The sequence below is a fragment of the Egretta garzetta genome, unplaced genomic scaffold (assembly GCF_000687185.1).
Source record: "Egretta garzetta isolate BGI_Z169 unplaced genomic scaffold, ASM68718v1 scaffold70, whole genome shotgun sequence".
Taxonomy (NCBI): Eukaryota; Metazoa; Chordata; class Aves; order Pelecaniformes; family Ardeidae; genus Egretta; species Egretta garzetta.
The window spans coordinates 5,182,287-5,209,598 of record NW_009258539.1 but is presented as its reverse complement, the minus strand read 5'-3'; the positions used below and the strand labels follow the sequence as shown (position 1 = coordinate 5,209,598).

Genomic DNA, 27,312 nt, shown 5'->3' with positions numbered 1-27,312 from the left:
TTTTTTACCTACTGAGACTTAGGTGCCTACTTCCAGAACTTAGTTCCTCAGTTCTCCACACAACTCTAAGGACATCCAAATCCCATAGAAAATTGGATTTTTACTATAACTTCAGGGTTCATTGTTCTAAAGCTCTGTTTCTGAAGCACAGAGCAGCTGAGCACCTATTTGGCACCAAAGCTTCATTGGATTCAACAGAATGATTATTATTCCACCTGTGTTGCTTAGCGGGCTTGATCTGATAGTTATTCTCAAAACACACATACTGAATTCTCTGCTGCCATTGAGCTTTTGTAGAGAGCCCACGTTTTCCATGTAAAACACACAAAGACAACACACAGAATTTTCTTTGCTGGGAGAATAGTCTGTAGCTTGCAGTACTTTACTAGGATGTGGGAGGGTGTGTTCATTTCCTTTTCCTTTCCTAAGGAAAGTTGTTCTTGCATTTGGCATGTTTTGGCAAACTGAGGTTTTCACTTTGTGCAGTTATGTGAGAAGTTTGTTTTATTTTTAACCCATGTTTTTGAAGTAAGAACTGGAACTGTCTCAAGAGCAATTTGTATTTCTGCATGCTGAAACATGTGCATGTATACTTTGCTTCTTCCTCCTCTCCAAGTCTTTAACGATACTGTCTGAAGAAATGACATCAACAGAAGATGTTAAATGTTCTTTCTCCTGTATCCATGCTAGAATCATCTACAGTCTGCTGGTTGAGACACTTTCCAGAGAGGCAAGAAATGGTGGATTCAGCCTTTTCTTTCAATCAAACCCGTATCTTGTAACTGTAACAGCTAGCTGGTTAGAAAACACCCTGCTCCTTCTGGCAATGGCTTTGAATGAAAATATAATGCTACTCCTGTTTACTTGAAGCTTAGTCTAGTAGACTTGGGACTGTGTTGTAGAGAAGTCCATTTGGACTTCGGAGTGAGATGAGAGCCATGCCATTCATCTATGATATGGTGGAGCCATTCAGGGCCATTTGGTGAAGCACCAGAGGAATTTTGCTGGAAAGTGCGGAAAGTGCCTGAATTTTCTGTCTGTCTGGGCATTTGTATTTAGACTCTAGACATGATCAGTCTTCATTTTTTAAATCAAAGCATAAAAATCTTAATTTGTTAGAAAAAGAAGGCTGAGGCTACTGGACCTCATGACAAAATTAGAGAGACAAGGAGACTGCTTAGGAAATGTCATGGTAACTCCCCTCCAAGAAAAAATCATGTAATATGCACCTTTTCTACATGGAGCCTGCGTAACAGGCTGCCATTTTTACATGGCAGTCTCCAGCTGCCAAGAAACTTGTGGATTGCTTGTGAGCATTCCTGGGAGTGCTTTAAGTTGTGACTGTTAGCCTGTAATTGGAGGCCACAACTACCCCTCCTTTCCAGTCTTATAAAAAGGAACACGAAGCTAACAGTTGTTGTCTCCTAATGTTGTAGTGATTTTGTTTCCTTCAGGGGTCTGTTGCAATAGCTGGTGCTGTTGTTCGTTGGCTGAGGGACAATCTAGGTATCGTTAAGACTTCACAGGAAGTTGGTGAGTATTCATAATTTGGAGCTGTTCAGTTTTTTAAGTTTTCCGGTGTCTTGATGTCTCTAATATTGAATAAAAGCTCAAAATATTCAAGTAAAGAAAAGATGGAAGATGCATATATTTTGCTGTGTTTGAACAATTTGGTTTGCATCCATGAAATCACTGTTCATTGATGTATGTATTTCATACAGAATATCAATACGGCCTTTGAAACCCTTTGTCAGCTTTGCTGTATTGCAGTCTGTATTTTTTAGTAGTTTCCCTAGCAAGCAGATATTTAGGAAGGTAATATACATACAGTGTTATTACTTCATTTCGTACAAAATTGAATTTTCCAGAGCCAAGAGTATTTAAGTCTCTATTGCAGAACCTAGAGCATATTTGATCCTAAACCTACATATTCATTCCTGTCACAAACATGAGAACCTGAGGCCCTACATATACAAAAATGAATGTAGAAGGCTCCATATCCATTGAGTTAGGCACCTCAGTTGGCAAAGCTGAGGGTAGTAATCCATTTTGGCTAAGAATACAGTAATCCTTCAGCATTTGGGCAGCTGACATTTTCCGCTTGAGCTGAACTGAAACAAGCTGGTGTGTGACATTATAGAAACTAGGAATACATCAAAATTTGAAAACTGAGAAAATGTCAGAATCATTCAAGTGTAACAGTTTGAAAGTGACTGATTTAATGAGATTTAGGATTAAAAAGTGATTAATTACATATTTTTAATAATTTGATATTTTATTCAAAGATGGAAAAATTTAGAATTCAAATTTTATGTAAAACTCCAAAGACTAAGCAAAAACTTAAAACATCACTCTCTTTTTCTGTAAGAAAGCTTCACAGATCATACAGAAGAATATAAACTGCTGTCACATGAATCAGCCAGCTGTTGAAGCACTACAGTACCTGTTGGCTTCAAAAGTTTCACTAGACCTTTGGAAAGTTTGAGTTTCAAGAACTTTAATCTCGTCAGTGTTGTTGAAGTCATGTGAGACTTCATCATCTCTTCCTGTTTCCCTGAACATGCCCTTCCTTCTTCCTTCACTCCTTTTTAAAGTGGAGTCTGTATGAAAGTACTATTTACAAAGATTTTTTGAACAAGTTTTCCTACCTCTTTTCTCTGTTGCTACACTTCTCTCATCAATGCAAACAGGAAATTTACAAAAGCAGAAAAAAATATTTTCCTTTCTTGTTATAGGAAGAAGCTGCACATTAGCATTACTTCCTTGGCAGTTCTAGATGTTTTAATATAATTTAAAAAATAACAGGTATTTTAATATTGGGGAGTTCAGATATCCGAAGTTATTACTCAGATGTTAAGAAACTTCAGATTTCCTTGTAGCTGGCCTTGTGATTATATACATAAGCTGAGAATTTAGAACTCTAAATCCATTTGAAATTAATGGGAATTTAGTTCTTAACTCCCTTTAGTCTTGATCCAGTTTCACTTGCTTGCCTGGACTTAAATGCAAGTAGAGTGTGACCTTTTGGACGGCTTTGAAGGTTGCATTCTTTACCCACAGGAGACCCTTTTGAACACCTCACAGAATCTAGGTCAGAATACTGAGTACACAATTTTGGGTTTGGTTTTGATTTTTCATTTTACATTCTACATTTCCCACAACACCCTATGCCCCATCCTCCATTCATATTGTTGCAAATGGACAACTAGTTAATGAGGAGCAGAGTGCCAGAGTTAATTGTGTTTTCTAATTGTATGTGGCTTGATTATTTTTGTAGCTACCTAACATATTCTGAATATTTTCCGTATTTAAATAATAACACCTTTAAGTGTAATATTTAAGGGTTGTTACAGTTGTGGAAAGCTAAGTAAAGACTGTTTGTGTGTGTGCATTAGAAAAACTGGCCGCAGAAGTGGGGACTTCTTATGGCTGCTACTTTGTGCCAGCATTTTCAGGACTGTATGCACCATACTGGGAACCCAGTGCAAGGGGGTAAGGATCTGACTAAATACTGTATTTGCAGGGAGATTTAATGATTTTAGAAATACTGTCACTAGTCCTTCAAGGTATGTGAAATTGTTCTTTTTGTTCCTTTGATGTGTCAGGATACATCATTCTCTATGGTATCTTCAAGCAACTACTGTATTTCTCTTTTGTATTTAATCTGTTTGAAACAGCAGCTGCTACTGGGAGAAAAAGAAGTATTAGCTAGCTCAGCTACTCACCCACCTCTCCATCCCCCCTCCAAAATAAAGGAGGCGAGGAGCAGGGAAAATATTTGGGCTGGCTTGTGCATTTCAGAGGACAAGTACAAGATAGTTCTATCATCCTTGCCACTAATGGGGCCACCTTTTTTTCTTCATGCATTTCTGATTCTGAAAGTATTTTCTTCTCACTAAAGAGAAAGAGGAGGTCTGCATACCTGTGATCTGTCAGGCAACAGCAGTAGAAAGAGAAGAATTTAGTGCTGATTAGTTTTTCTGAGCTCAGTTTCCCATGGCGTCTGCATTCACTATCTCAAATCATGGAAACATAGAACCATTTAGTTGGAAAAAGACCTTTAAGATCATTGAATCCAGCTGTAACTGGTAACCACTAAATTATGTCCCTAAACACCTCGTCTACCCCTCTTTTAAATACCTCCAGGGATGGGGACTCAATCACTTCCCTAGGCAGCCCATTCTAGGACCTGATAACCCTTTCAGTGAAGAAATTTTTCCTGATGTCCAATCTAGACCTCCCCTGATGCAACTTGAGGCTGTTTCCCCTTGTCCTATTGCCTGTTACCTGGGAGAAGAGACCAACCCCCACCTGGCTACAGCCTCCTTTCAGGCAGTTGTAGAGGGCACTAAGGTCTCCCCTCAGCCTTCTCTTCTCCAGGCTAAACAACCCCAGTTCCCTCAGCTGCTCCTCATCAGAATTGTGCTCCAGACCCCTCAACAGCTTCGTTGCCCAATGATACAGGGTACTTAATTCCTCCCCATTTCTCCTCCCTCTTCTTGCCCTTATGTCCAGCTTTCTTTCCAGTCTATTGAACGCTCTTTTCTCCTCTCTTTCCAGTCCCTTTCCTCGTTAAGAGTTAACTAGATGGTACTAGTTAGAACTATTAGTACAAAAAAAACCCTTCTATTTGTCTTTTCTGCTATTGTGAGCTTGCCTACTGTAGCTGGAATCACAGCATGCCATGGGAGTCACAGAAGCATAACAAATTCAAATATAAAGTAACTTTCCTAAAGTGAAAAAAGAAGTCTTAAAGAATGTCTAGTTCCCAAGGTTTCAAGTAGTTGAATCTTTAGAATTTAGATGCTTTTTGTACATAAGGAAGAAAAAAAACCTTTGAGTTAGATATTTGTACAATTTTTCAGATCACAGTACTTAACTTTTTAACTGTTAACAGCTGATCTTTGGAATGGCAACAACTAAAAATGTCCTTTAATATCTTTGAACTTGCATGTATCCAGCACCAAATATAGCAGCACTTCTGTGTAGTACGGTACTATTGCTCAAATGTTGAAATAGAATAAAAGGATGATTATTTGCTCTGCAGTTCAGAATGCATTGACAGAATTCAGCTTACTCATGGTTATCTGTAGCAAAATTTCCATATCCAGAAATCTCTTTGAAAGTGTGCAAGTAACTAATGATCAGAATAGATTTGAAAACAATTTTAAGTATATAGAGCACAGCAGTGACCCAGTTGGGCTTTTCCTTAAGAACTGAAAGCACTAGAGAATCTATTAAGATATTAGCAGTAGGTGATATTATTAAAATCAGCCTCGATCATACATAGCTTTTTGTTAAAGGAAGGCTAAAATTTGTGTGTGTGTACGGGTGTGGGTGAATATCCACCCATTTGCATGCAGATTGGCAATAAAATTTTAATTTATGGCAATTGTATTGATGGGACACTGGAAGCATGTTTGTCAGGAAAACAGAGATGAGAGAGTTTAGATTAAAGGGAAACAAGCTTTTTAATATTAAAAAGCAGTCCTTATACAATGGAACTGAATAAGCTTTGAATTAGAAGGCCTATATCTGAAGGAACAGTGTATGTCTGGTAAAGAAGTATGTCCTAACTGTTTTTTTTTTCTCCCCCTCTCTCTTCGACAGTATTATTTGTGGCCTTACTCAGTTTACAAATAAAAACCACATCGCCTTTGCTGCATTAGAAGCGGTCTGCTTTCAAACACGAGAGGTAAAGGCAAATTGGGTCCTAAATTTGTTGTAAATTAGTATGATAACAGGGACTGTAGGTCTTCAGGAAGAGAGAGGATTGAAAAGTTTTAATGAAGATTAATCATATGCTTTATATTGTACTTGGATGCTATTCTTCTCTTTACGTGGTGCTAATGCTGAAAAATTGCTCCTGTAGACTTAGCTACAATGATCTGGTTGGGTGGTACGTTATTTTGGGGTGGTAATCCTGCTTTTTATCAGCATCTAAAATAAGAAGAATGTATTTTGTGAATATTTTGAGAGACAGAACATAGAAACATTAAAATGAAAAGGCCAGTGCCATAACTAAAAAATTGCATTAGTTCTACAACGTAGGTGACTACATTTTATATTGTCTGCTGTGACAGAGATGGCTTATGTGGCTTTTGGTACACAAGAACAAAAATGAGTGAAAGCGAGACAGCAGCAAACATACCAAGGGATATCTGGATTCACTTCTGGCCCATTACATCTTGTGTTGCCTTAGCTGGCATTCTGCAAGAGCAAACAGATTCTCACAGGAGAAATGAATGCTCCAACCAAATCAAAGGGATTGTTATTAGTATGTTCTAAGCGTTAGAATTTTTATATCACCATCTACTATCAATTTACACTCACTGTTCCATACAAATACAGGAGAAAATGCAATCTGTAGATCCCAAAGGGTAACAGTCAAACCTTAATTTGATTGCATGTTTTTAAACTGCTGTTATTTAAACATATTGGGTTTTAAAATAACAACCAGCTAAACCTGGGTGAGAGGAGGAAAACAGCTTGCTGTTTCTGTAGTGACATAGAATAGAGTAAGAATTACTCATGTGGAAAAAGACAGCCAGAAATTTCACCCAGGCATCTGCTTTTGAAGCTATGCTAACAGCCTCTGAGTCCTCAGAAAGTTGTGAAAGAGCTTGAAAGTAGGCCATATCTCTCATTCTGGTACTAGAAGTCAGGGTGATGTTACAGGGAACTGAACTGATAGTCTAGTTTGTTGTCTGCTCCTCTCTTTCCTTGTCCCTCCTCCCATCTATTCCCTCTCATGTGACAGCTCAATGAACTTTCCAGCAGAAAATTATCCCTCTTTTTGCTGGGCTATTTTTCTGCTGGATTAATGACCTCAGCTGCCTCACATAGGAGCGTAGCAAATGTCAGAACAAGAGACAGGGCATGTTGCTGGGGGTGGATGGGAGGGGAATAAAGCTCTCAGACTGAGTGAGGGTGAAGTTAACTGTTTGACCAGATCTAATACTTCCTCATACTTTAGTCAGTGTGCTTTTATCACAATGACAGGGGTGTCTGATCAGGTCTCTGGACGCGCTTAGATTAACAGATTAAGTCCTAGTGACACATATAAAATGTATGTAAATTTTTCAAAGATAGACTGTTAGTTCTGTCTTGTCAGAAACAAAGTTCTTTTCTTTTAATTCCAGTTAAAATGGAAGCCTTTTGTATCCTTCAGGAAAACCCTCAAATTTCATGTTCATTGGAGTTTTCACTTGGTTTATTGTGCCATCCAATCCTTCTACGTCTCTGTTCCTCGTTTTCCAAAAAGCTCCTTCCTTGTGCAGACAAATTACATCTGTTAAATTTTTTTCTTCCAGGAGGCATTATGGAAAAATAAGCAATTTTTCTGTTCTAAGAGTCGTACAATGCTGTCATTAGACAGAACTTACATACTTGGATACCTTGCTCTTCATCCAACCTCAGTAGAACAGAGGTAGCAGCAGCACGATCATCCCTTCCCGATTTCTAGTGTTCTTTTCTTTTTTTTTTTTAATTTCTGTTGAGTGCGTATTATGATCCAACATGCTCCTGCACAGTGGTAAAAAAAGCTGGAGCCTCCAACAGTAAATGTATGTAAAGCTGAGATTATGAGGCGCTGCTGAAGTGCTGAATGGTAAAAAAGGCAGGTGAAATCAGCATAGACAAATGTAAAATGACGCATGTGAAGGAAATAAGTGGTGGGGAGCAGTACTGGCTTAGTACTGCCAGCAAGCATTGCTGCTGTGCTGTGAATCCTCTTTTCCAGGTTATTTCTAATGTATTGAACAGTGCAGGCCTGTGGAGAGATGCTGCCACCATGAAAACTGGCCTTTTACTCTTACCTTCCAAATTTTAACCATTATTTATCTTGTGGCAGTTCCTTCAGTTCCTTTGAAAATTTTCCTGTAAGGGAGCTTGCTGACTTACTTTCTGGAATCGGGTAGAATCTACTGGACATCTCATCTCCATATAGTTTTTACTATCTTACAAACGTACAATTTTCTTGTTTTTTTTTTTTTTTTTTTTTTAAAAGCATGCTGACTTTTCCCATTAAGAATTGTATAACTGGGTACATTGTGAATTACAGAGCAGCACAGAGTATGTTGTAGCTTTGGTCTTTTTTTTGTGGTCTATGTTGCTTTGTCATTTAAAGCTGAGAAAAGCACATTTCTTTTTTATTCAAATAAATTGAAAAATCACAAAGAGAAAATCATTCTGCACTAGTTAATGCCTAACTTCAACAAAAATGATGCAATAACTAAAAAATGTAAATAAGACATTTAATTGACCACTTTTAAAAAATGCTAGAAAACCCACTATTCTGCATTCAATAGGTACTTGTAGGATAATGCCATGGTGTTATCAGTAGCTAAGGTTTGAGGCAAATCTTACATTTTTAGGAAAACCTCTAAAAAGCGTATGGATAGGTATCACTGAATTAAATACTCTACTCTTAGTTAATTATACCTTGCAAACACTTTAAGTCTCTTATTTTCAGCTCTCCGCTGTGCCCAAAAAAAGGAAACATAATTTTAAAAAAAATTACACAAACAGTTTATTTTTGCAATCTGTCTTGTGTAAGGTAAAATTCTCAGTTTTCAACAACTGAAAATATTTCAAGGGGCTGCTCTTTCAAAACAGTTCAGCAGTTCCTGCTGAAGTGTCTTCCGGATTGCCAGTTCAAACGTTTTAATTTTTCAATTCTTTAATGCATCAAATTAGAGAAAGTATCTAGACAAACTGGCCAAAGGACTCCGTCTATCATAGAATCATAGAATGTTTTGGGTTGGAAGGGACCCCTAGAGGTTTAGTATTACTTCTTCCTTTGTTAGCGTTGATAAATATTGTAGTTTTCTTCAAAATTCTTCTTTTCAGACCATATGAGCAACACGTAGGCTAGATATAGAGCATCAGAGGAGAAACATCTTCCACAGTAGGATTTCGGTAATAAATAGAATGCATTTCCTGTCTATTGAACAAAACCATGTTGTCACTACCTCTGTTTTGTGCTCTTGACGTATAGGGGAGGGGAATTATTTACTTAACGCTCTTCAGCAAATGCTGGATGATCAGTATCTTACACTCAGAGGGTATAATGAATTTTTCTGCAATTAAAACATAACATATATCACTCTAATTTAAGATTTTAGATGCCATAAACAAGGACTGTGGGATACCACTAAATCAGTTACAAGTAGATGGAGGAATGACCAATAACAAAGTCCTCATGCAACTACAATCAGACATTCTCTGTATTCCAGTTGGTAAGATGAAATTACCACTCCTGTTTTCTTTTTAAAGCTGAAAACAACATTGGTTTGTAATGGCTAATGAGGGCAAATTGGGTAGCTTGCTTTGCTGTTGTTGCTGGTCTTTTGCTACTGCTTGAGAATGTTGGGGGTTTTTTCAGAAAAAGTTTTTAGATCTTGCATCCAGTTTGAAGATTCACTTTCATAGAGGATCACTGACTTATTTCTTATGTTGAAATATTACAGCACTATGATGGCATTGAACTTTAAAATTGTCATATCATTTTCTAAACGTTTAACAATTTTAAAGTCAGTGAATTAATGCTCTGCTGCAACACATTGGCCCTGAGAATCTTGCTTAGAGATAAACCAGAACTTTGTACTTCCACTGCTTGTGTTTTGCTCTTGCATTTCAGCAAATAGCAAATACCCTTTTTTCTGTTCCCTTTGCCTGCACAAATCTTTGATTTCATTTACAGTGTAAAAGAAGACCCACAAAACACACTGTCCATTCTGTTTTCTCCCACAGCAGCAATGAAGAAGTGAATAGAGGTTACAACAAAAATGGGAGTCTTGCAACCAGTTTACTTAGCATGCATAATATGAAATACCAATTCAAATGGGGTTGTTCCTCTCTGAGGCAAAGGAAAGTTTACCATACCATTATTCTGATCCAACAGCAATGCAGCCATTTTATGTAATGATCATGTAACACTTCTTTCATATAAGCCCCTTAGAATAACAGAAAAGGCTTTTAGCTTTTGAAGGATATGTTTCAATACACTAAAACTCTTTAAAGATCTCACTTGAAACCTGGAGCATTTCAGCATCAGTGAAAAGGGTGCATCTGTCTGAAGACATGTTTTAACACCTGTAGCAGAACCCAAGTTGCCAAGTACTGTAAGCTGTATAGCATTCTCAAGGATGCAGTGTGTCACTGAGTAACATCAGGATACTATACGTCTTCATCTATACTGAAGACTGATAATTTGCTGCATAAATATAATAAACTTGCCTAATAATCAGCTTCTAGAAAATAATTTAGAAAAACATTGTGTTGTCTCTTATGCATAAATGTGAGACACTTCAGTGGAAAGTTCTTAACTCTAGACAAGCTAGTAAGTACAGATGGGTAGCCTCTTTTAAGATGCCTTTTCTAAATATAAATGCTTTTAACAGCACAATATCTAGAGCATGGGAACATTTAGCCAGTGATCACTGCTTTGAGGAGGGAGAGAGAAGACAAAAAAATAGTATGTATATTATTAACAGGAGTACTCTAAGGAAACTGATGGTTGAGGTCAGCAGCCTGGAATGTGGTATGAGAATGGGCAATTGCATGATTCAGTCTTGAAGGAAGTAGTGATCTGAGATATTTCAAAGACTTGGATGACTCATACGTGAAGTTAGCCTCGTAACCATGTGAATGGCAATAAAATGAGGTTTGCAGTTGATAAACTTAAAGTAAGTATATAGCAGTTGTAGAAAATATGTATCATTCAATATATACATGTAATCTTTAGTTCTGATGTCATCAAGGTTACTTACATTAAAAATCATCATGGTCTTCTCTGTGATTTACTTCAGTAAAGCCATCAATGCCTGAAACAACAGCTCTAGGAGCTGCTATGGCGGCAGGAGCTGCAGAAGGAGTTGGAATTTGGAGTCTGAATCCTGGAGATCTGACAGCAGTAACATGTGAACGATTTGAACCACAGATCAACCCAGAGGGTAAAACCCTTTCATATTATCTAAGAAGTTGCAAGCTTAGTGTTTTATGTCCAACAGATTGGGTTTTTTCTTTGTTGCAGTCTAACATAGTGATATAAAACCATGAATGAATATGCTCACAAATGTTGAAGATGAACATTGTAGAGTTTGGTTTAGAGAAAAGTGCATTTCACTTGAAGTTTTGTCCATTTATTGACTAGTACAATTGGAAAATGGTTGAAACGAAAGAACTCCACAGGGTAATGTGTTGGGGTTTTTTTCTTTCTTCTTTTTGAAAGAAGCTTGACACTGAGCATTGCAGTTAGTAGCTTTTGATTTACAGCAAGTAGACTCAAAGAAATCTTGAAAAGTTTTTACTGAGAATAAGCCTCCTAAAGCTCCTGTGCATTTGTGAGTTTTCACAGATACAAAAAGGGCAGACTGATTGGTTTGGGGAGACTTTTATTTTGGCTTTAAAAAGCCTACATTAATCATCAGTTTTTAGCTTACTATCTTTTTCATCAGTTCTTAAGTGCTTGTAGAGATGGAAAGCATGTACTTGACATAATTAATCCATGTGCAAGGCAAATGTATTTTTGTCTTTTTAATTATTTCTTAATTTTTGGTGCAGAATTTTTCTTATGATTTTGATTATAATTACTGCTATAATCCCTACTTCAGGACAGTATTTTCAACACTGAAGGGCTTCTACATGAATAACAATTTCTTCATTTTGTCCTACTTGTAACTCTTCTTATTGGTGAACATGCAGAAAATTGTTTTTAAGGTTATTTTAAGGTTTATTATTTATTTATTATGTGCATAATTGTGGGGTTTGGGATTGTTTTGGTTTAGTTGTTGGTGGCTTTTTTAATTCAAAACAGCATTTTATGGTACTTGTTCTGTGCAGACAAACAATACTGTGCAAAAGAGTGGAAAGCTAATATTGTAGTCTTTGCTTCTTAAATACTTGTAGTATTCATATGCATTGAAAGGCTTTTCTGTTTGCTGATTTCTCGTTTTCAGAAAGTGAATTTCGCTATGCCAGATGGAAGAAAGCTGTGATGAAATCTATGGGGTGGGAGACATCTGAAGCTCCTTCAGATGGTAAATCAGAAATTAATGCATTTCAAGTGTTACTGATTAGCCAGTTAGCCTAGGTAGTTAATCTTGAGTTTGGTGACCTTTTCTGTTCATACCATCTCTGGACTGTTCCAGTGATTTAAAAAGTATTACTTAAAACCACTGTCTAAACAAAACAGGAAAATAGATACATATGTCTTTCTCTTGAAAGGAGGGCACAAGCAATATCTTGTAGGGCTCTAAAAACAGAGGATGTGAAATGACTAACTGCAGGTTTGGCAGAATAGCATTGGTTTACAAAAGAAAGATATCTTACCTAGAAGAAAGAGATACAGCACAATTCCAAGACAGTGCAGGGATTTTGTAAACTTTCTTATACTGTAATCTCATGTTACAAAGGAGAAAAGTTTCATCCTGTGATTTTTCTTGTTACATCTTGCCTTTATTATATGCTGTATAGGAAGGAGGGATTGATAGCCACATCAAAATCTGTTTGACCCCCAAGGCCTAAGAGCAAGAAGTTATCATAAAGTGAAGAATTGTGTAGACCTATTGTCCACACACAGAGAATATACAAACGCTTTTGAGGGACTGAACAAGATCTTTCTTTTGAAGTAGAGCGCTTTTTCATCTGTCAGGTTTGAATTAAATCAAACCTATAGTCTTCTAATTTGAATTTATACTTCAACACTATTTCAGGTTAAGTTTTTAGTCCTGAATCATCCTACAACACATCATTTATGAGCTTTATCTTCATTTTGTTTCCCTTTTGTTGGAAAAATACTAGAATGAAAACTACTAAGTAAAGAATCCTCAAAACTCCCCCTACAATCCACAGTTGCAGCCCTCAAGCTGCATGAAGTCTCTTGCTTTATTCTTGAAAGCTAAAGCTAAAATTTTTCTTTTACCATCCTATATGATGGTTTAAGTATTTTATTTAACACCATGGTTATACAAACAGTTTTGTAAAGACTGTTCAAAAGGCAAATAGGTAACTTAGCATGAGTAATAAGATTCACTTCAGTATTGTCCATTATGATGTAGTAGCCTTACATCTAAACTCTCTGTTATGTATCCTAAAATCCCAAGTGCTTGATGTGTATCTTGCTTACATATCTTTATTTCCTTTTGAAGGATAGAAAATTCTGCCTTGCAGAAAATAAAACTAGATTTTGTTCTTCAGCTCATGTGAAAAGGCATATGTTTATCAAAACTTACCCTCGGTGATTATCTTGTTTAGCACTGAAGGGGAAATGTTATTTTCCTTAGTTCTTGCTTTGAAACTTTATTTTCTGCCTGCTAGGAGTATTTAAGATTGAAGAATACTAGAAGTGGTCTTAGCCTAGATAGTGCTAACAGTGGAATTTGGATGTGAACTCTTACATTGAGAGCCTGTTTGGAATTATTGTGGGGGTTATGCATAATTTTTTTTTTAGTCTTTCTGCAAATGTCACTACGTTTGTTGCTTTTTGCTGTTCGTATGATTTTTAACACATATATTGCAATTTATATATATATATTTCTCTTTTGATTTGCTTGACTGGAAACACCCTCCCCTGGATGACATCAGGTGACACTAGTATCTTCTGTAGTCTGCCTTTGGGTTTTTTTATTATGAGTAGCATGATAATGTTAATCGGAGCAAAGTACGTCTCAGGTTAGTTATTATTTGAACTAGATCACTTTAAAAGCTGTCTACACTATTTTAAGTGTTGGGGTTTTTTGTATTCCATCTGTTTATTTTTAGCAGAAATGACTGATGCTTTTTGTTGTTCATGCACACGAGCGTTTGAGGGTGTGAATTAGACATACGGTACCTAAGGGAACCAAGTGAGTGCCATCTCGAATTCATCCTCATATGCCATGAAATTCGTAGCTGTTAGATGCACATGAAACATTTAACTCTCCCCTCCCTTTGTCTAGCTGTGAAGACTGTACACAGTTTATAAAAGCGATACAGGTTGGAGCAGCCTCGCAGAGCTCTGCATTGCCCGCATTACACTGTGCATTGCAGTTAGAATAAGATTCCATCCTTTATCCTGTATTTCTTCTCAAAACATTTAAAATTATTTTGAGGATCTTGTTTAAATAAAGCGAAGACTTCTCTTCTGTCCCTCAAAGGCTTCATGCACCCCTTTCACTTTTCTGGTCCCCTTGGAACTATCGTATGGTTAGAAATCTTCATCTACTAAATCTATAGAATATTCTTTTTGTACTTTGCTCTTGATGGATAAGTGAATTCATTTTGTGTAAAGAGAAGAGACCCTATAAGGCCTATCTGCAAAACTGGGGAAAGGGACTGTGTGCATATGCAATGAAGATGCATCTTCAACCTATTAATATATGTTTTATTTTAAAAGAAAGTTCTTAATATGGATGACGGTGTTAGTTACTTATGCCAGAAGTAAGACATTTCATTAAGATATTCTTATGGTAAGAAAAAGAAGTTTATATGGTGATGTCATTTGTTCTTTGCTGTTGTGTTTCATAATTTCATTCCAAAGAAAATATTTTACAGTATAGCCATTGTTGCTGCTTAGTAAGCTTTTGGGGGTGGTTATTTAGTTTTCTTTCTTTGTTTTGGTTTTGGCAGGATGGGTGGGGGGTATTAATTAAACAGACAATTGAGGACTCTAGCATGCTCCTATGATGATGTGTTTGTATTTTGTGTCTACTCATTCAGCCTGAATTAACTATTCAATTGTAATTTTCCTTGCATGGAAGAGACTGTCTGAGCTTGTAGGAGAACTAAAATCAAACTAAACAAATGCTAGGCAAAAATCAAACTGAACAAATGGATTGACATTGATTTACTAACTCTGGAATGTATCTGTGAATGAGAACAATCTTGATTATGAAGAATAAAATAAAACCAGCTGTGAATAAGTGGGTAAATTTTTAACAAGCTGAACTAAGCAACTTGAATATTAATTCCAGATCACATTCTTCACCACATGTAGGATACCTAAAATAATATGAAGATCAATGTTAAGTGGGCAGATAAACAACGTAAATTCTGACTTTATTGCTTTTTAAAAACAACTAATCAGTAACCTGCGTATAAATATCTAAATTTGCACTGCTGGAACTCATAAAAAAAGATATTGGTTTTTTTCTCCCTTCCCTAAGCTTGTCAGTGCCTTTCTGACCCACAAGTGGAAAACATTAATCTCAACTCACTCTGGCCTTCAGAACCCATTTTTTGCCCTTGTTTTCAGATGACTATTTATATATAGTTACTATATATTGGTATATTATTTACATGGTAAGCTTGGGACAGGAGAAGTTGCAAGAAATTTCCAGCTCTTGTTTTAAAAATGATGATGTCTGGAAAGGAATAGCATCAGTGATGATATGTACAGGTTGTAGTTTTGCTCAGTTGTGTGTTAGGGTAGAACACGATATATAAAATTTGTGTTGCTGATTGGAGCAGTGCTGCTTCCCCCTTAGATGTTTACTCGGGTAAATATCCTTTTGCTTTTAAAAGCTGGAACTAGCTGACCAGACTTTCCTTCTAATTCAGTACAGGAACTCCATTAATTAATTTGTTACATTTTATCTTTTAATGAAACACTGGAACTCCAACGCAGTCATCAGTATAGTAGGTTTGAGGACTGAATCTACTGAGGACTGAATTCATCCGTCATGTGCTGAAACAGCAGTAAGTCTTGCATGGCAACCGTGCTGTTGTTGAACACGTCTCTGCAGGGCAGGGCCATGATTTTACAACTACTGAAAAAGTGAAGGAAAAATTTGCTGTGGCAGAGCAGAGAACACTAACGTGGCAAAAGCTCATTTACAGAACTGCTAGACTAACTGCCTTCTCGTGCGGCACCTGATGACTGAATATGAAGAACAATACTGTATTTCATGGTATCGTTTCATAATTTCATCAAAATCAGGGCAATTACTTGTACCTTATTCATGACCTTCATTAGTCTTGTCTCCCAGAAAAGGGAGAACAGGCCAATATTTTGGTTTATTTCACTATTAAAGCAAGATGTGTTTAGCAACTGGAGTCCTTATGCTAAGATTCTGTTAAATTTTTCACACTAGTTTTGCAAGTGGACATCTGAGAGATTTCAACATATTCTGTAGCTGTAATTTGTTGAGGAGGTGGGAGCTAACTGAAAGTGACACTATATTTTATTAGACTCAAGTCTGAAGAAATGCCTTTGCATGCTTAAATTGGCAGCTCTCAAGTGAGGTATACGTGGGGGCTGGCTATATACGGGATCTTACGTGACACCTGGGATGTAAAGTTCTTTGACTTTATTCTCACAGAATGAGGTGTCAGTGCTGATAGTAATGCTATATTCCTCCTGCTTAAATACCCTTTGGGCTTTTTTTTTTAAAGATTCTGTTTTTCCTTTTTAGTTTCTTGTGTGGTGTTAGTTACTGCCAAATTGCATAATCATGTACATATAGGGATTACTATGCAGTTCTGCAAGTCAGTTGCAATAATATTTCCCAAATTTCTGAAAGCTGAGCTCATATTCACAAGAACATAAGCTTAGAGTACCTTCCCTCAATTCTTCCACTTGTTAAAAATTTACCCATCTTAATAGTGTGGTCTCTTCTCTCCTGCTATATGCACACCCCACACACTTAAGTGCTGGCTTATCATCTGGTGTCACAAGATACATCTAATTTATAATTGCATTAATTGAAAACAAAGGATGTTTATACTGAATTCCTCATAGCTCAGCTGTGTTATAGACTGTTACTAACGTTTTAGAGTAAATTCTATGTTACTAATGCACTTTCTTTCTTATTTAAGGTTCTGGTAAATGAGACTACTTAGTGGACTCTCTGGATGCAGCTGATTTTTTTTGTTTCATTTTGTTTTGTTATCTGAAGAGATTCCACCACCAGTGTGATTATACTACTTTTGTGACTAAACCCATTCATGAATCCATCTGTTGCCAGCCCCTGAGTAACCTCCCAGCGGTACACTGAAACTTCCGTCTTCAGCCCTTCATTACTCTGCTCCCTTCCCCATCAACTCCAACTGCACTGGAGGCCATTGGGTGGACTATCTCACATCATCCTCTAAAATTTCACAAGCCCTAGCTTTGTTTGAGAAAGTTGGTATAACAAAACCCTGCAACTTCTGAGGTAATGATGTCAGATGTTTAGCTATCCTTTTCAGAGTTTTGGTACTTGATACAACACACTGCAGAAAGTTAATGATGCACTATAGAACTTTGTAACATCTCACAATTCTTCCAGCTGCTGTGAATTACCTTTCACATGTCAATGGTTGCCAAAGATGTTTTATTGTAGTGGCCACTGGTCCGAAACACCTTCAACGGTACAAACCTTTTAAACGCTAGCTCAAAATGTATTGTCAGTAGCGCGCATCGCCACCAGTTTGGCAATGTAGAGGTTGCCGGGATGGCCCACAGGCTACTGTTGAAATGATCAGTTACAAAATTAAAGAGTTTGGTTTGCCTTTTGGCGTACATAGTTGGTTTGCCCGTTTCAGACAGTAGGTCCTGTAGGTGTACCTTTACAGAGATAGGATTAAATAGGTGTTTGGGTTAAGGCTTTGGCTAAGGTTTCACGTTCTTGCACTTCTGTCTTAGTTTGGAAAGACACACTGTTGACAGGACAGCTTCTTGGTCCTCAGCAGCTGATGACTCTTAAAACTGCTCTGCACAATGCACTTCTCTTGACCAATACTGCGTATGTTCTGTCACCCTGCTTAAGGATATTTTGGTGACTATTTGTTAAACTTTTGAAAGTTGAAGCTGACTTACTTTTCCTTAAAGAGGGTCCACTCCAAATTGAGTATCAGTGCTTTAGTTCTTGATCTCATGTAGTATATCTCAGGGACCAAAAATCTCCCTTTCGGTTTCCATGTCTGTAGTTTTAACAGCAAGTTGTCACAAAACATGCGGGGACAACCCAAAACCCTGGCTTGGAAGAGTTTCCAAGGTGCGCTTGGCACCTGAAACGGGCCACTGGGATTCACAGGCAGCGACCGTGACAATCGAGTTGCATCCACTTTGAAACCTTTTGTCCTCCGCAGGTAAAGGAGTGAGGCAATAACCTTATCTTCAGCTTTCCTGTTTGCACCAACAGCATGAGAAATGCCAGCCTTATTGGTTAGGTCAGAGAAAATGTGTTCCTGTACAGTGTCATGAATAGCGAGGTTAAACGTGGGAGCAACACGGAGAATTTCAAAGATGTGTTTAAATGCACTAGGAGTTAAAGGGAGCGGTTTTTTGTGTGCGTCTGTTCTTAAAGATTTTTGTCCTTAAAAAATAGTCTTTAACGAAGTTTGGTTTTGTTACACTATGATTAGAGGCTTAGTTTTTAAAACGATGTTAAACGTGTGTGTCTGAAGCAATGGGTTGCACAGAAGTTCAGGTCTGTACGATATATTTAATATCAAATGCATATTAATTGCCTTTTTATTGTCAAGTGCAATGACCTTTGAAAATGTGACTTTTAATTCAGAGTTTGGAGTGGGAACATTTTTTGTCCTGTGGTTGCATGTGTAAATTCAGCAGAGGGGGTTTTTGTGCACGGGTGAAAATACAGCAACATCACTCACATCCCGTGTCTCCTACAAATACTCAAATGTGAGGCGTGACACCTGCAGTCTCTGGGTTTTCCAGTTTGCGTTGGAGAGGCGAAGAAAGAGCGAACAATGAACATGAGCCCACAGGGAAACCTTTATCCTCCTTGCCTTTACTCGGAGCTGTTGCTGCTCCCGCCTGGCCCCAAGGAACGGGAGCAGCAGCGGCCCTTGGAGCAGGCAGGGCAAGGGCAGCAGGCGCCTCGGACACCGCACTTCTCGCCAAAACCGCTGAAGTGCTGAACCTGGGAACGATTCGTGTTGAAGTGTTGCCTTTGCCAGTGACGTACGTGGCGGGGGGGGGAGAAAGGTAGCCCGTCATAGGTAGGAGGGGGATTTTTTTGCTGCTTTTCTGATTTATCTTTTACTGGGAAACAGAATTCCTATTACTTTTTCACTGAGTAAAAATCATTATTTTATTTTCAATTGCTGTTTAAATATTTTTTAAGAATTTCACACCACTGTTAACTTTCTACCAGCATAGTTGAAATATATTGTAAGCGGCGTGTTGGGGGGGAGGGGACAAACTGTTGAGAGTTAGCTTTTTTGTGAAGCTGTGATTTATTTTTTTTCTATAAATTATCAGATTTATAAATTCTTACTTGCGAAATGCATTAACTTGGTATTAAAATACCGTAAATAAATTGCTGTAAGCCGTCAGTTTATTCCCGCACATTACCCTTCAGACACGTTTTCATCGATGTTTTTTATGTGAGGCATTAGCGTACATCGACACGTCTTAAACGACCGAGCAGCCTCCTTAAGCGCCACAGGCGCGCGCTGGAACTTGCTCAGGTGTAGGGCTCGAGTACACGCAGCGCCGCGCTCTGCTCTTCCGTGGGTGTGTTCCCTTGCAAAGTCCGGATTAGAAATTACATCTCCTCCGGTCCCTCCATGTTGAGGAAGAAGCAGGACGGCGCCCGTAGGACGGCGAAAAGGAGCACAGTCGTAGCACAGGTTTGAGCCGAAGGTCTCGAGCAGCGTGGCTCGCTGGGGCCAGCAGCCCCGACGGATTGTGCTCGTAGAGCACGGCCTGCCCATGGCTACAGACTGAAAAGCCGTTGGGAGGTGGGGGAAGCAATGTCGATGGAAGAGAGAGCATGGCTGGCGGCACGAGCCGGCAGCGTCGGGCGTTTCTCCTGGTTTAAGAAAGAAGGGTGGGGGGACGCGTGTCCGCCGAGGGTTCGTGGGTGGAGCGTGCCTGCCGCATCCTTGTTCGTTCTGTCTGCGCGTAGCTCCCAAATTGTGTTGTGCACACCTCGCGCTGCCTAAGTGTGCCAAGGACATAGCCTCCGCCCGTAGTCTTCACGAGGTCTTTAGTCCCCCGTCTCGAAATCAGTTGTGTGAGTCAGAAACAAACTCCCGCCCCCCCACGCCCCCAAAAAAGGCATTTAAGCACCGAAATCAGTTGTGTGAGTCAGAAACAAACTCCCCACCCCCCCAAAAAAGGCATTTAAGCAGCATGCCGGCACAGCAACCTTAGGTAACGCGCCCTTACTCGGCATCGCGCTTCTCCCTCTGCTCGCGAGTCCTCCTTTCGTACAGCAGCGTCGCAGCCTGGCCCTCCGCTGCGCTGCACAAGAGCATACTCGATTCATCAGGCTGGAATATTACGAGATGAGAACTTTATTAATGTAATTAGTACCAGAAATTTATATGTATAGAGAATTTTTGTCCAACGAAAGCTAATACAGTGTCTGATCTCTCACTGGAACTCTGTACCAACAAGCTGCCTAATATCCATGCCAGCATCCAAGCCGTAATCTTTCCATCTAAAGAATCCCAGATCTGTAGCTGTTGGAATGCCGTCCCATTAAGAGCTGTAACACAAGCCCGGTATGTTGGGGTTTTTTTAAATTTATAATTGACTGGCACTTATGGAAGTGGTACTCATCAGTCCAGGCAAACGCGCAGCAGCCCTTTAAAGCCCGGAAATGACAGAGGAACACTACTGGAATGATTTTCCTGCGCTGCCCAGAGGGACCTCAGCAGGCTGGGCAATGGGCCGGCAGGAACCCCGTGAGGTTCAACAAGGCGGGGTGCCAAGCCCTGCCCCGCGCACCGGGACAGGCTGGGGGCCAACCCGCTGCTGGGGAGCGGCCCTGCGGCGAAGGTCCCGGGCGTCCTGGCGGGCACCGCGTTGAACGTGAGGCAGCAATCGCAAGGAAGGCGGGCAAGAGCACCCCGGGCTGCATCAAGCAGAGCGTCGCCAGCAGGCGAAGGGGAGGCGATCCTTCCCCTCTAACCAGCCCCGGTGAGACCCGCCTGGGGCGCTGGGTCCAGCTCTGGGATCGCCGCTGTGAGAAAGGCACGGACATCCCAGAGCCAGTCCTGAGACGGGCCACAAAGATGGTTAAAGGATTGGAGCATCTGTCTCACGGGAGAAGCTGCGGGATCTGGGACTGCGCAGCTTGGAGGGAGCTTGGATATAAACACCTGGTGCAGGCAGTAATGGCAACGGAGCCAGCCCCTTCCCAGCGGTGCCCGGTGACAGGACGAGAGGCAATGGCCACAAACGGAAACACGGGAAATTCCGTTCAAAGAAGAAAAAATCATTTTCCTTACTCTTGAGGGTAGTCGCATGCGGGAGCAGGTTGCTCAGAGGGGCTGTGGAGCCTCCATCCTTCAAGACACTCAAAACCCGACAGGACACGGCCCTGCTCTCGCTGCCCCTGCTCTGAGCAGGGGGTTGGACCAGACGATCAGAGCTGCCCCCCCTGCCTCAAATGGTGCATGGGGCTGTGATTAGGTCAGTCGCACCTTGTCTCCAGCACGGGCTGGAGGCTCGAGCCAGCTAATCATAAAGGGAAAGGAAATGCTAGTTTATTTGGACGGAGCCAGTTCCGCTTATATGAATCAGTTTTCAGCCACTGTTGTGTTTTAGCATTATTCACCCGGAGTTATTACTGTGGTACCCTAAGTACGTAGTTGTTTTGGAAGAGTCAGCCCTATTGCGTGGGCTTATTGTCTTACTTGTTCTAGTTCTGAGATGATCTCTTAGGCAGTTGCTAGTGGGAGTTTCAGCAGAGTGTCTGTTTTTCATGTTCCTGATTTACTTTAGTCTAATAGCCTGCTTTTCGTAGGGAATTATACCACCAGGTGTTTGAAAGCAGCCCAAAAGGCAAGCATGGGGTAACGTGCTTCCAGAGAGACCACAGTTAAGTTGTAGTGAGCCAAAACCTAACAATATGGGTTCGTTAAATTTTTGTAATGGGAAGACATGGGTTTGGGAGTCACTTCATTTTGTTTGTAGCGTTTTTTCTTTAAATCCATGGGGATTTCATTTAAATTCTGGAGGTTCCTGCCCTGACTATCCTTGAAAGTACATTCAATTCCGTTGGAAGGATCTCCTGCATCCTTACTTTTCAGTTCTGCAGGGATGGAGCGCTCTGAGAACTGAAGAACCAGCAGCTCTGGCTTCCTGGTGGCCTGAGGCACTCGTGGGGCCTTGTGCAACCAGAGCAGGGCTTGCAGACCGGACAGCTTTGGTGCTCAGCTGTCCCTGCCTAGAACAAGCGTTTTCCCTCCCAGCTCTAAAGCCGTTGGAGTTGCCTTTGGAGTTGTGTTTGTTTTGGCAACAGGATGGGTTAGTCAGCGTGCTCAACACACGCCCACATTTCCCATGCTACTTCATAAGCAGCTTCAGGATTTTTGAGCATATCACTTCAGCCACTTAGTTTTCACTAAGTTTTCTGACTACGCCAGTCCCGTCCGTCCTTCTCGAAGGTGAACATGTGACTGAAAACCTGCCACCGAGAACACTGTTTGATACAGAGGAGACTCAAGAGCCGTCGGCGTTTAGGAAATCCCTTCTGTGTTACTACTCCTTGTCCAACAACAGGAGTCAGCTTAGTTGAGAGGATGCGTAACACAAATATTAATGCCCTCCCCTGCATGGTGTTTCAGTATCAACGTTGCTTTCTTCCGCAAATACTAAAGCCGAGTGCTGCCCCGTTGTGAAGGAAGGTTACCTGAAAAGCTCTGTGAAGGGCTTCAATCTCTGGCTGCTTATAACTAGAATCTAACTCCGAGTCTTTCATGGACAGCTTTTTCTGGAAATGAATGTGCCAGTGCTGCCGGGAGAATTGGTTCTTCAGTCGTACAGTTCCGAAGGATTGACTCTTCAGCAGAAAAAAAAACTGCTTTAACAAGAATAAAAGGTTCTAGAGCCCTCACGCTACAAATACTGGAGGCATCAGATATTCTCCAAGTTTTTTGTTATAAGGAAAATGAGGGGAGAGTGACCTGTCTGGAACATGCAAGAACCCTGTCTTCATTGTGAAGCAAAATACGAGACGATAACTTTAATATTGTTCCCTACATAATGACTTTTGTGTCTCAGTTAAACTTCAGGACACATATTATTAAGTGTCTTTAAGATACTCCCCCCCAGGAAATAGGTTTGTATTAGCAACGCAAGCCAGTCTTAATTGGACTCTAGTTAGGCTTCCGCAAGGTGCAAACCACTTCATGTGCAGCACGATGCCTTCATTCTGCGACCCTCTGATACATAAGCCTCAAAGTAAACAAATTGTACCTGACCTTGGTTTGGGTTTCGGCTCATTGATGAACTTCCGGCTCAGGAGTCATCAGGGGCTGTCATACCCAGCAACAGATCCCAGATCTCTTTGATTGTCGCCAGCCTTTCCCTTCGACTGCTGATGTTACACCAACAAACAAGCGTAAACCAGGCAAGGTTTGACAAACTTCTAAAACCGTAAGTAACGTTAAGTAAAATTCATATTAATTAGTAATTAATTAAGCATATTCTAATAGTGCTGAAAGATTTTATTTGCTAATCTTGAACTAGGTTATTCGTTTATTCATGAGCATGTGAAACACTGAGCCCCAGCTGATGTGCAAATGAGGCACGTTGTCTATTGGAACGTGCAGGTATGGTTTTATTATTTGGTGTGTGAGGTAAGCACTTAGGAAAGGTAGAAAAAATATGCCAGAATTTTAGCTGTTCAGAACCCAGTGTGACGCAATAGTAGATCAATGTAACAGGTAAGAGGATGGTGGAAGGTCGTAACAGTAGGATGATACTGGTTTACAGAATACCCTCGTACATCTGAAACTGCTGGAAGATCTTGTTATAGCTTCATTAAAAAAAAAAATAAATCAGTTTTTCCCACTTGATTTTCAAAGTAGCATCTGCTGAAGCTATCACAGCAACATTTGGCAGAGTATCCTCCAACTGAAAATGTTGAAATCGTAATTAAAATATTTATGCAAAAACATGAGTCACAGCTGTACCACCTTACAACAGACACGCAGATAGCATCTGCATGTGAGCAGCTCGTTTACACGCTGGAGATCAGTACTGCCAAGCCAGTCTGCAGTAAATGTGTAGTACTAAATGCACATGAGGAAAGACAGAGAGCTCTTTCATAATGAAATAAAAAACAAGAGGTGTGGTAATTCGTGTTTACAGAAATTCCCCTAAGATTGTTAACGTTATGAATTTTCACCCTAAAGTCATGAAATTCCAGTACCAAGGTTATACGTGGACCTAATACTCTGTAGCCACAAAGTAGCTATTAAAGTGTAAGTAGGTAATTCCTTTCCCTCTACGGACGTTTAATCTCGGACGCTGCCCAGACTTTGAAATGAACTGACGTTCCATAGTGAAGAAAACAGATGTGAGTAGGACCCATGTCTCTTTTTTTTTTTTACCCCCTTTTATTTTGAAGTTAGGGGTTTTCTAGTGCATAAGGCACGAGTTCTCATTAGCGTGGTGCTTGGAATTAGGCTGAACTGCAGCCTTTGCACAGGCGTCTCCAAGATTCCTCTCTCTCTTCTCTGGCCCTGAAAAAACCTCAAACATTTTGTGTCCATTTAGAAGGCTGCCAGCTGCTGTGGGTTTATTATTTGGGATTTGCTTGCCTACTCCATCACTTTGAGTCTGGACTCCGTGGCAGTAAAACCATTCCCGTTTCAGAAGAGCAACGATAAGCTGCGCTCCTCCATCTGCCCCCTCACCCTGCTTCTGTGGGGAGATAGTGCCTGACAGTCCCAGGGCACGTGTAATCACGCGTCTGGGTGCCAGGCAGCGTCATACTTCAAAGACACATCCTTCAGAGCAGGTACTCCTTATGCATCTTTATAGGGCTAAGCCTTGCATTGCTCTTGCACCCTGGCAGGTGGCCGTGTAGCCACAGCCCGAAAGAAGCACTGCACAGAGGGGTGAGCTAAAGAAGAGTGACGCTGAAGTCCACACGCTGGGTGTTTCTTGGGATTCAGGGGAGTACCTTATAGGGGGGGGTTTATGGATCCGGCTTATAGCATGACAAGAACAGAGTGCTGCTCCTGGAAAATAGCATTCAGGAGAGAAAAAAAAAAAAATGAAAAAAGTATTTGATGCACTGTATGCTGGCATTTGTATAAATTCAAACACTCCCTCTCCATCCCAACCTCAGTGCTGAAGTCAGGCCCACAGTGTAACCCTCTGCCAGCCCAGCTATGCTTCCTGTGGGTATAAAGATACTCTGCTTGCCTGATATCTTAGCGCCCGCATAGATTAGACACAGTGGCAGTGCCGTGCCTTTACTGGCTTTGCTGGCATTTTAGGTGGAGACTGATCTAAACTCTCTGTGTTACCACAGCAAAAGTGCTTTACTGCTATCTTGTTTCTCTGCATTAAGAAATGCTTTTGCAGATACAGCCCTGGCGTCTTGGGCTTGAACTAAACCAGACTGTTATCAGAGCAATTTTAATAGCCCGTTTTTCAGGCCAAGCCACTAAATGCTTCTAATTTAAACAAAGTAGAATAACTATAACCTGTTAAAAAGGAACCTTTCTTCAATGAAGACAAACTTTTAGAGAATATGAGAAAGTAATTAAGGGTGACTTTAAAAAAAAAGACCTCAGGTGATGGTATCACTTCATTTGGATACGTGCTCAGGTAAGATTGACCAATTCCTCTGGTGCCCTTTGCTCCTTAGATTGATCTTTGCTAGCATCCCATGTGGTGGGAATTTTCCAAAGAACAAAAAAAGCCAGATTTGTCACCACTGTAATTTTCCTACCGGAGCAGACGTTAAGGAAATGTGGCCCTAACTGTAAAAATAAAACTCCTCTTTGATCAGCCAAGTAACCAGGCATTGCTGGCCCCGTGCATGGGACTCTGATTATTTAAGCAAGGCAAGTTTTGTAATCAAAAGCCATTTGCACAGATATTTATTATGTTCATTTTCAACAAACATGCAGCTTTTTTGCTTTTTTGACGTTTTCATCATTTGCTGGTGCCACCTAGGTTAGCATTAAGTTAATGTCACAAGTGACTTGAGAGAAAATTGTAGATGATTATGTAGTTTATAAACAACTGCAATATAAAAAAAATTATATGCTTATGGTGAGTTCTGCTTTAAATCTGAAGCTTTTGACTAATTGAAAGTTTAAAGCATAAATTGTTTTTCTTAACAAAAGACCAGAGGATTGGTTTAACTTTCTTAATCGCATTTTGCCTTTGTTGAAAAGCACTGGCTGTTTATAATTTAAAAAAACACACTTGTTGACTGCCTTAATATCTTAGGAAAGCTAATTTCATTTATAATAGAAGGTGCTTGGTGGGCAGTATGACAAACAGAAGCCCTTGGTTTATTCACAAAACAAGCTGTGCACGGGCAACAGACTAAGTCTTACTCTCTTACCCTCATGCACCACATAGCAAGTGGATTTGTGTTGCCAGTTAAACCTGGGCCATCTCTTTGGGCATTGTGATGTCCACTGAGGTTACACTTTGTCCTTGGGTAGCTACTTCTCTACCAGGTACTGAAAGCATTTCTAACCCCACCGCCAGTAGGTGGGCAAGCAACCACCAAGGACACCGGTCTCCCATCAGTAACCTGTGGCCAAATCAGTCAGGTAACAACCTGGCATTCTGGATCCCATTCAGTCACCTTCTTTCCTTTATTTTTCTTCTCTTTATTCACTGGCCTTTTTATTGTGGGCACCCCCTATGTGTTTAAATGACTCAAAGAATGACTTAATCCAACAAGCTATTTTCCTAACGCTTGTGCTAGACTGTTGCAGCGTGGTAAACATCACTCAGTTATTCATTCCTTATTCTGCTGTATTTTCTTCTTAAAAATACCACGTGGGGTATCCTAGTAGAGATGGAAAAGGGCAGGGTGTCTTCACCATGTTTAATTAAGGATGTAATCATCCTGTTTATGATGTCTACATAAATTTAAGGCTAGCTCTTATCCCATCAAGACCAGTAAGCCTTGGCCACTCATCTTGTGGCCACACACACCAGCTCCTCTAACTCCCTGCAGCCTTGAGGCAGTAAAAAGGTTCTCATCTCAATTATTCGCTACATCTAACGGGGTGGTGTTCTCCTCGCTTCCCCTAAAAACCAAGTACGTGAGCTGAGACCACATGGCTTCATTGCGCTGGCGGGGGTGAGAGCAAGGCTACGAGGGTCTGCCCTCCCCACCCCTTCTCCTTTGGGCACCGCAGTGGTGGGACTGGCAGCTTGCCAGACTCATGCCCCAAACTCATACCCAACATGCAGTGCACAGTGGTACTTTCTGGGGGACTTCAGGGACTTTGACGATTAATTTTGGACCTTCAAAGACAGTGAGGCACTGTGCTCGCAATAGGACTAAAGAATTCACCCCGGGTCACACCAGGAGTCTGGGATGCTTTCACTCAGGGCTGTCACTCTCAGGTGACAGGACCTAGGCAGATACATGGAGCTTGATC

The 27,312-nt window shown here is 40.3% G+C and overlaps 1 protein-coding gene across 1 annotated transcript in view; it reads left to right on the top strand.

Annotated features, from left to right (window-relative positions):
• Positions 1-18,549, top strand: part of GK (glycerol kinase) — a 29,924-nt gene extending 11,375 nt beyond the window's left edge. Inside the window, exons 13-19 of the mRNA XM_035901952.1 lie at positions 1,455-1,533; positions 3,396-3,492; positions 5,611-5,695; positions 9,119-9,239; positions 10,812-10,955; positions 11,961-12,041; positions 16,798-18,549. Coding sequence (XP_035757845.1) covers positions 1,455-1,533; positions 3,396-3,492; positions 5,611-5,695; positions 9,119-9,239; positions 10,812-10,955; positions 11,961-12,041; positions 16,798-16,811 — 621 coding nt within the window. The 3' untranslated portion in view covers positions 16,812-18,549. The remainder of the gene's footprint in view (positions 1-1,454; positions 1,534-3,395; positions 3,493-5,610; positions 5,696-9,118; positions 9,240-10,811; positions 10,956-11,960; positions 12,042-16,797) is intronic.
• The last annotated feature ends 8,763 nt before the right edge of the window (positions 18,550-27,312 follow it).